The following is a 9103-nucleotide window of genomic DNA, read 5'->3' on the forward strand; positions in this document are numbered from 1 at the left end:
GCCCGACGTGCAGGCCGCCGCCGCCAGGCTGCGCGGCCGCCTGCGCCGCACGCCCGTGGTGGCCAGCGGCGGCCTGAGCCGCCTGGCCGGCCGCAAGCTCTGCTTCAAGTGCGAGCTCTTCCAGAAGACCGGCTCGTTCAAGGTGCGCTGGAGCCACGCTCGGGGCGAGGGCTCGCTTAGCCCGGGAGGAGCGCGGCCGCCGCCGCCGCGCCCGGGCAGCYCTGCCCCGCAGGGGCGCAGCCAGGCCCTCGCCCCCGAGAGCGGGCGCTGAGGGGGGCTGCGCGCTCCTTCCAGATCCGCGGCGCCCTCAACGCCGTCAGGAGCCTGGTCGAAGAGGCCGAGCGTGCCGGAGCAGAGCTGCCGCGGGCCGTGGTGACGCACAGCAGYGGGAACCACGGCCAGGCGCTCGCCTGCGCCGCCCGGGCGGAAGGTAACGCCAAGGGACCGTCAGCCCAGGCCCTTCGCCCCGTGCCGGACAYGCAGACGGGTGAACGCAGAGCCCGGCAGCTCCGGGCCCCCGGCTCTGCCCGCTCTCAAGCTGAGCTTCTCGCGCAGAGCGCGGGCTGGGTTAGGCTTGGCGCTGCGGGGCTCCCCTTCTCCTGCCCCCACGGCAGGCTAGCGCAGGCAAGGCCTGGCCCGGGCTGCACGTACCACCACTCCTGCGGCACCCGCGGGGCAGGGTGAGCAGGAGGGGTTGTCCCCTCTCACCACCTGGCTCTTTCACCGCACAGGGATTCCCGCCTACGTTGTGGTGCCCGAGACAGCACCACGCTGTAAGAAAGCCGCCATCCACGCTTACGGTGCCACACTGGTGCCATGCGAGCCCAGCGACGAGGTAAGGCACAGAGGAGACCAGCCAGTGACACGCGTCACGGCCAGGCTGTTCCCCCCGACCCACTGTCCCTTAGTCTAGGGCCGAGACAGCGGCTCGGGTAGTCGAGGAGACAGGCGGAGTCCTGCTGCACCCCAACCAGGAGCCAGCAGTGATCGCGGGGCAAGGCACCATCGGCCTGGAGGTGCTGGAGCAGGTGACGGAAAACACACGCCTCAGAGCTGGCCCAGGGGCAGCAGCGTAAGGGCAGAGGCATGGTGCCAAAAACGCTCGTGCTTTCTCTGCAGGTGCCCGAGGTGAACGCCCTGGTGGTTCCCGTTGGGGGCGGAGGAATGGTTGCTGGAATAGCAGTTGCTGTCAAGGTAGGCAACAGCCGCACATCTAGGAAGAAGCAGCTGCCTCTCGCTGTGGGAACGGTTGGGTTCCCAAGGCAGACAGGGACTTGTCCCTTTGGAAACAGAAAGCCCAAGTCTGTGGGAGCCTTTGGGCCGCCTGCAGTCTGCACAGYGGCAGCCTGGCAGAGCTGGCAGCCCCCGCCTGCAGCCCTCCTTAAGGCTGCACTGCATGCGCGCTCACCCCCCTCCGGGTGCAGCAAACGCAGGCGGGTGCACTCTAGTTTAAACCAAGTGGCAACTTTTGCTCCCTGCAGGCTTTGAGACCAGATGTGAAAGTGTTTGCTGCTGAACCTTGCAACGCAGATGACTGTTACCAGTCCAAGCTGAGAGGGGAGCTGACCCCCAACCTGCACCCCCCAGACACCATCGCAGACGCAGTTAAAACCAGCATTGGAGCAAACACATGGCCCATCATTAGGGATTTGGTCGATGATGTCCTGACAGTCTCGGAGCAAGAAATCAAGGTCAGTACTCCGCGGCTACCCTTCACGGTAGCTGCCAGTAAGCAGCTGCTTCCATCCATGCTCCGTCCCTGTATTCTCACCCCTACACTCCACGCGGGCAGCACAAGCCCCTACACGCCACAGCAGCCATGCAGCACCCACGCTGTCTCCAGCCAGAAAGCACTGGCAGCAGCTCTGCTCTCCCTCCCCAAAGTGCTGCAGGGATCTTGCACACGCAGAGCCCTACCCCTACAGCAGTATGTACATGCTGCAGAAACGACCGCTGCTGCTCTCTCCTGACAGCAAGCAACACGACTGGTGTGGGAAAGGATGAAGCTGCTCATTGAACCAGCAGCGGGTGTGGGAGTGGCGGCTGTGCTCTCGGAGCAGTTCCGAGCAGTCTCCCAGGATGTGCAGAACGTTTGTGTCGTGCTGTGTGGGGGAAACGTAGACCTGAGCTCCCTGACCTGGCTCACAGACCTCTCTGGGAAAGCGGAGTGAGAACAGAGCAGCATCTCAAGCAGCAGGAACCCAATGCTGGATGTGTACCGCCTGGTTTCTGCACTATTAAAACAGATGAACAACCCCAAACATTTGTGGTTTTAGGGAGGGAGAAGGGAAGTTGGCATTGGTCTCCACAGAGTCACTTTGTCCCAAAGCAAAGCAAGAATCACTGCAGGGGGAGGGGACCTGGAAGCAAAGTGCTGCCTGTTCTTCCCTCCCCAGCCACCCATTCTGGGACAGGCCTCAAGTGAGCTGCATGCAGTCTCCCCAGCTGCTACTTCACTTTTCTTTTTCAGTCTCAGCAATAACCTTCAGCAAAGTCCAGTGCAGGACCTATCCCTGATACAGCAAAATCCCCTTGCCAGCAAGGTCAGTCCACTGCTATGGCAGGGCAAGAGGGAAGGAAAGGCAGCAGCCCTGGTGGGTCGGGGTTCACGAGACAGCCTCCCATTTGGGCTCTACAGCCAGATACCACCACGACACAGGGACTTCCATGTTTTTGAAAATATTTTTCCATCAAAATAAATAGCTGTAGCTGGTATCTGACCAGCAGCTTGCAAGGCAGCCACCCCCATACAGATCCCAGCACTAACACGTCCAAGACGCATCAGTGCTGTCCTCACTGCGTACAGGCTGAGAGCAGCAACCAGGGAGCAAAGGCAGAAACTGCATTAGCCATGCTGGGCCTTGAGACTTATTCCATCTCCACCTCCTGTGCCAGGGGCACGGTCTCATCCCTCACCCACGGCACAGGCTCTGGAACATAGGGGTCATAAGTCCATTTAGGAAAAACACGCTTGTAGAGGTTCAGCAGCACCGTGTCCTGGGATTTTAGCTGTCCATCGAAGTGACACTTCATGTGACCATGGGTCCCTAGGCACAGAGCAGAAGAGGCCATCAGCTGTCTCTTCTGCTTAAGAAGAGCAGATGGGTATGCACAGAGAGGGACCACTTCCAGCCCAGCATCAGAGACAAAAAACCAAACCTACCTAATGGCTCCTTTATGTGTCCCCTACGACCCCACTTTGTTCTCAACTCCACTGGCTTAAACCACATCACATCCTCTGGGGAGAAAGGTAAAAACAGGTAAGAAACAGACTTTCCTATGTAAGCTCAACCCCTCCCACAGGCAGCAAGAGTTCTGCCTCCGTATTCCCTCTTCCCACCACACGGAGAAGGGCTGTACCTCTGTTAAAAAACATGTATCGCACTACAGCTGTCTTTGTAAAGATCTTGAAAGGATGGCCACTGAGCACCAGCCGCTTGATAACAATTCTGTCTGGGTCCACAGCCAGCAGAGAACCCGTGGCAATGAGATCGTGCATTCCTACAAAGCAGAGCAATTTATGCACCCGGGCAGTGCCACAAAACATGCCTCCATCACCTCCCTCACCGCAATGTCCTTCCCCAAATGTTCGTAGGCCAAGGCAACCTTCTTCCTCCTCCCTCCCCACCCCGCCAACCAAGGTCAGTGATAAACAAGTTAATCTTCTCAAACTGTGAAGTATGAAGGATGCACAGCTCTTTCAAGCCATACTTTCTGGATAATTTACACTCATAAGCTGGGTATGAAAGAGCCCTGCTAATATTCCTTTCCCAGACACCACCTCCCCAGCATATACCAACTTACCATTACTTCTTTGTTTAAAAAGAAGTACTGAGGCAGGAGGAAAAGTGATAGGAGCATAAACAGTCACCACTAGAGCAGCATCTGGGCGCAGGAAACGTTCCAGCTTGTGCTTATCAGCTAGGACAGAACAGCAGTGATCAAGTTCAGTCCCAAAGCAGTCACCAGAGCTCTGGAAAAGCCACACCAACCCCATCCTTCCCCGGCTTCTGCTCACACTGGCTGGCAGGCAGGCTCTGCTCTGTAGGGAAACCAGTCACATGCAATACTCCTCAGCAGGGGCAGAGTATCTGGGGATCATGGTGATCCTCCAAACTGCCAGCTCATTGTGTGGAGCCTGCTACTGTCTTGCCTGGGCCATAGAGCCATATGCCCAGGCCCTCCTATGCCCCCACTGCCTACTGACTCCCCTGGAAGCCTCAGAGCCTAGAGGTGTTTCTTCAGAAGGGTTCTTCAGCCAGGTTCAGACATCACGGCTAAGACATCACTGGCTTCCTGCCCTAGAAACCCCAGCTCTGCTTCCCAGCACACCTGTTCCCTCCCCACAGGCCCCTCACAAACCTGACGTGTGCTGAGAAAACAGGGGAGAAGCTCGGAAGCGTCTGAACCCGCAGTGGAAGATCAGCTCCTCCTTTGCCTTTACCGGCTCACTGTTGCTCGGATGCCGCCGCACCAGGAAATTCAACACCGACATCTGCAGGAGATGCAGCACTGTGAGGGGCCAACAGCAGGGCTGACAAATGACGGTGGGCAGAGCAGAAAGCAACCAACACCACAGCAGGGACAAATGCCCTTGACAACGGCTTCCCAGAGGCTTTGCCCACCAGGTCCTGTGAGCTCCATACCCACAAAGATACCAGCATGGCCATACCTACTCACCTTCTGTTCATGAAGAAGCAGTGAAAACAGAACTAGTGGCCTCCCATCTTTGAAGCTCTCCATCACTGAGAAAGGCACATTGCAGATATGAAGCGTAACATACCAGCCAACCTGTCAAGAGAGGCTCAGTTGTGAATCTCTCTCTCTCTCAATAGAAAAGGTATCAGGAGGAACGTGTCTGTGTAAGAGAGGGAATCCAGGAGAAAAACATTATCTGGGCTTGAGACTTCAGGTTAAAAAACAGCTGGCTGAATGATAAACCATGCAGCCACTTCTCTGCCAAGTCTTTCCTTCAGGGAGCAAGAGAATATAGCAGGGGAAGAGACAGAAAGGTGACTGGCCAGCAAGAGAAAAGGGAATTACCGAAGCCCCTTCAGTCTCCTCTTTCTCTATCTGCCGGAAGATGTGCTTTCTGGTTCGGGAGAAGTCTTGAAACTGGAAAATCCTGGCATAGTCCCTTGGGAGATTCTCTTTGGGGTCCCATGGAGAAGTCCTGAAGCTCTTGAGCCCTCTATACTTCTGGAACCTAAAGGACAGACAACARGAAAGATAAACTATTTCACAAATCTAGGTGTCTTGCCAGCCCCTTCCACACTCCTCAAGATCTCACACCCTCAGAGATGATAAAGGGAGCAAAGCAAATTTTAGCCCTCTCTCAAGCCAGAGCTCAGCTCCCCTTTCCCTAGGAAGCTGCCCAGGCCACCCACTCCCTCTGCCAGTGCCTCCCCTGGAAGCCTCAGAGCCTAAGGGAACATCTTCAGAAGAGTCCTTCAGCCAGGTTCAGACATCATGGCTAAGACATCACAGGCTTCCTGCCCTATTTCACCCAACTAGATGGAAGGGACCCTTCCAGCTCCACTCCCAGCAAAGGAGACAGTTTCTTACCTGACTCTGGCAGGCACATCACGTGGCGTGTCCACCTCATCTGGAAACATTTCATCCATTCGCTCCTGTTTGTATCTCTCCAGCATCTGCTCCTCGTCCTCCTCCACTTTTTCATCGTAGTTGTCGTCCCGCACGCATTCGGACACAGTCATGGTCTCACATTCCTCCTCCGCAAGCTCCTCTTCCTCCTCGCTGCCTTCCCCCTCCTGACAYACAGGACAGCACAAAGCCCATAAGCACACACATACTGCTGATGTCCATGCAGCACTGCAAACCCTATGGATATTTACCCAGTGCAGAACATGGCCCAAGCCACAGCACAGTTGCTCAGGCCACAGAAGCAACTTGACACACATAATTGAGAGATTTAACTCTGAAATTCAGGCATGTCCTGACACCATTTTGTGCTCTGGCATGGTAAAAGCTGAAAGGATAGGACTGTCCTAGGACACACAACAGTGGCCTAGAGATCATCTGAAGTATTAGGACTTGAAAGTACCTGGGAAGCTGCCTCTTCCATCATATCAATGTCATCATCTTCCTCATCGTCATCATCCTCCTCACTGTCCTCTTCTCCATCATCCACAATCCAGGCAGCCTGGTACTTGGATGTGCCTTTGGGGACCTTCACCACCTTCCGGATTGCCTTCAGAGAAGCTGTGGGATTCCCACCAGTGATTAATACAGGAACAACCCTCCTTCCGCTCAGCAGCTTCTACACTAGGAGAACCAAGAGCAGCTCTAGATGACAATCATTGTTGCCCAGGACAGAAATTGTCAGGGCCCAGGAAAGGCAGCAACATGTAACCTTACCAATCACCACGGAAACCATGTGGCCTAGGGGTCAGGTGATGGAAGTAGGAAGGGAAGTCATGAGGAAGGCTAGGGCTCCAAATCAGTGCATTTCTCCACATCCCCCTCAGCCATCCCAGTGATGCAAGGATTCTCGTAGCGCTCTTATCAGGGACGCAGAAAAGGTACAGAAACACTGCTGCTGCTCACCCTCTGCTTCTTGCAGTTCCTCTTCAGTAGGCCATGTCTGCTCCCCTTCCATAGGATCAGGGACCACTTCTGACTCCAAAGACTCCTGCTTGCTAGCATCTGCCTTCATCAGGACCTTAACGTCCTCCTCCATCTCATCAGCACCATTTACAGAGTCATCCTGAAGGGCAAGAGAATGGAGTCCCCCAGTTGTGAACACACCTAATTCAAGCTAGGGATCACTCAGAAGTGAAGGACTAGCTCATCTACYGATCCTCACTACCAAAACTACCCCCACCCTGACAAATAACAGCACAAACTCTCCTCAACATAATGTTTGTTATATTGTAAAATCAGTGCTCATTACATGCTCTACCCAAGGAAATCTCAGCTCACTGGCAGAGCACAAGCTTGCCACCCTCCCTGACACAACTCCTTTTTCCCCCCACGCTTGGCCAATTATACCCTATTGTGCTTTCTTGGTGAAAGTTTAAAATAAATGTGTTTTAACAGTCAGGGCAAACCCTGACCACCAGCACACCTGTATATCCATGTCCTGACTCCTCTTCTGTCCTTTAACCACTCGCGGATTCAAAGAGAGGGGGTCTGGAGGGGCATCCACCTGGCTCATCTGGAAGTCTCCATGTCCCACAATATGCACCAGGCTGTTCACGCTGAGGGTCTGTCCCCGCACAAAGCCGGATACCTTTAAGGTCCCAACCAGATCACTCTCCTGGCTGGGCACAAACTCGGCAGCGTAGGCCAGCAGGTGAGCCCGTCTGTCCCGAAAAGCAAGATGCCGCTGCTTCTGGGTGGCGAGGTGCCTCAGCAGCAGCGAGGATTCCTGCTCTGTGTTCAAGGGGAACAGCTTGGCCTCTGGAAAGCGTTTCTCAATGGCTTTGGCAAGTTTCTTCTTAGCATCTATCCGTTTCTTTGGTGGCAAGTCAGTGCCACCTGGGACAGCAAGAGCTACCAAACAGCACACAAAACAGAGCTCGTGATCGGAACATAACTCTTCTCATCCTCCTTTTACCAAGCATTAACAAGACAAACTCAGATTTCTGCAACTCAAATGAACCAAACAACAGATTCACAGCACAAGTTAGAGAGACTGCTTCATCCATTCAAAAGAACACACAATCATCGCAGAAAATCCATCATTAAAATACAGAATATGGCAGCTGAAATTGAAATACACTTAGAAATAGAGTGGTTAGAGACCTGTGGTCACCTGCCAACACATGAAGCTTTTAATTACTGCAATAGGAAGTCCCCACCACGCACCTCCTTCACCTGCACCCCACTAGAAGTCTTTATGTTTCTCACTCACTCACCGTAACTGGGGAGCCCTTGTGCAAAGAGGCAGGACAGGCAGTACTCCCCTGCACTATCCCAGCCATCCGCAGGATCCAAGAGGAACAGGAGGGAGTCTGCAACCTTCGCTAGGTCTAGGACAGCATGAAGATCACCTGTGCACAGAACACCCTCCTTACTAGGGCTGCTGGGGCTACAGAGCCAAAACCCATCCCACCAGCAGCATTTCCTAACCTGTCTGCGCTGCCACGAAGCGCCAGCGCTGCTTGAGTCGGGGACAGAGGAGCGCAAAACCACCAGGTCTCCCCTCATCAACGCGCACAAYGGCCGAGTCCTGGCTCTGCAGCAAGCGGAGCGTGTTGTGTGCTGCAGCCGTGCTGTGCAGCGGCACCACAACCACAAGGTGTGGGGGCCCGTCCTTGCTGCCCAAGCTCCGCTTCTCTGCCAACACCTGCAGGCACAGTGAGACTGTGAACCCCAGCTCCTACTCTCCTCCCCAKATCATATCTTAATCTCTCCACCTCAGTCAGAGCTGGTTTGGCCTAGTAATAGCCCCCCTCCCTGCCCCAGACTGAACCAACCCAGGTAGCCATTCCCCTCCCAGGCCCASTTCCCTCATCCCCTAGGTAGACCTCAGCCAGCCCAGGCCCCATCCCACCCCYAATCCTGCTTTGAATCAGCCTAATTCCCATTTTAGCCTAATTCCCCTTTCCCAGTTCCCATTTTCTATTCCATTCCCCTTCTCCATGCCCCAAACGCATCCAGTTGCTGTTCTCCATCCACCTCCCCACCCCCAACACCCGAACCGGCCTGGGTCCCGTTCCCCCTACTCCAACGCCCCCAGCCCCTCACCGCCTCCTTGCGCTGCCGCCGGAGCTGCAGTGCCTGGTGCCGCCGATCCACCCTGCCGAGGTCGCGGCGYCGCCGGCGGGGCAGGGCCTTGGCGGCGACTCTGCCTGCGGGGGAGGAGAGCGGTGAGGAGGGGGCCGGGACGCGGGCCGGCGGGGGGCCGGGCGGGACCCGCCTCACCTGCGGCGCGGCGCTGCGCGGCCCCGCGGCGCTTCCCCCCCTTGTGCGCCTTGTTCTGCTGCTTCAGCGGCCCGGGCCGGTGCGCTCCCACCGCCGCCATGCCGCCTCCTGGCCGCCGCGCTACTTCCGCTCGCGTCACTTCCGCCCGCGCCCGGGGGAGGAAGGGAGGGAGGGGAGGTAGGCGCCGGCGCGGGGCATGCTGGGAGCGCGCAGC

General features: G+C 56.1%; 2 protein-coding genes and 2 non-coding genes across 5 annotated transcripts; 1 reads left to right on the forward strand and 3 right to left on the reverse strand.

The window, feature by feature from the left end:
* Position 1: 1 nt before the first annotated feature.
* On the forward strand, positions 2-2261 carry SRR (serine racemase; the record flags this gene model as incomplete). The annotated part of the gene is made up of 7 exons (XM_085309324.1): positions 2-142; positions 295-430; positions 732-835; positions 909-1028; positions 1120-1194; positions 1482-1691; positions 1974-2261. Coding segments are annotated over 7 exons (984 nt in total), but the record flags the coding sequence as incomplete, so codon positions are not given.
* Positions 2262-2663: 402 nt separating this feature from the next.
* Positions 2664-9026, reverse strand: TSR1 (TSR1 ribosome maturation factor). Of its 2 annotated transcripts, XM_085309298.1 has the most exons (15): positions 8890-9026; positions 8713-8816; positions 8095-8311; positions 7881-8015; positions 7088-7515; positions 6568-6727; positions 6065-6222; positions 5566-5771; positions 5044-5206; positions 4681-4791; positions 4363-4495; positions 3805-3921; positions 3361-3501; positions 3164-3238; positions 2664-3047 (listed from the first exon to the last, which is right to left on the reverse strand). In XM_085309298.1, exons 1-15 carry the CDS (start codon positions 8987-8989, stop codon positions 2869-2871), a joined length of 2427 nt encoding a protein of 808 aa, XP_085165424.1. In that variant the 5' UTR covers positions 8990-9026; the 3' UTR covers positions 2664-2868. The 2 variants fall into 2 exon arrangements, with proteins under 2 accessions (XP_085165424.1, XP_085165425.1); XM_085309299.1 differs by lacking the exons at positions 2664-3047; positions 3164-3238; positions 3361-3501; positions 3805-3921 and adding an exon at positions 3936-4042.
* On the reverse strand, positions 4208-4300 carry LOC146593433 (small nucleolar RNA SNORD91 family). Its single transcript, XR_014896392.1, has one exon. It is a non-coding gene; the product is annotated as a small nucleolar RNA SNORD91 family (small nucleolar RNA).
* Positions 5404-5496, reverse strand: LOC146593434 (small nucleolar RNA SNORD91 family). Its single transcript, XR_014896393.1, has one exon. It is a non-coding gene; the product is annotated as a small nucleolar RNA SNORD91 family (small nucleolar RNA).
* Positions 9027-9103: the final 77 nt, after the last annotated feature.

The sequence above is a fragment of the Rhea americana genome, unplaced genomic scaffold, assembly GCF_003343005.1.
Source record: "Rhea americana isolate MKP2758 unplaced genomic scaffold, rheAme1 scaffold_295, whole genome shotgun sequence".
Classification (NCBI taxonomy): domain Eukaryota; kingdom Metazoa; phylum Chordata; class Aves; order Rheiformes; family Rheidae; genus Rhea; species Rhea americana.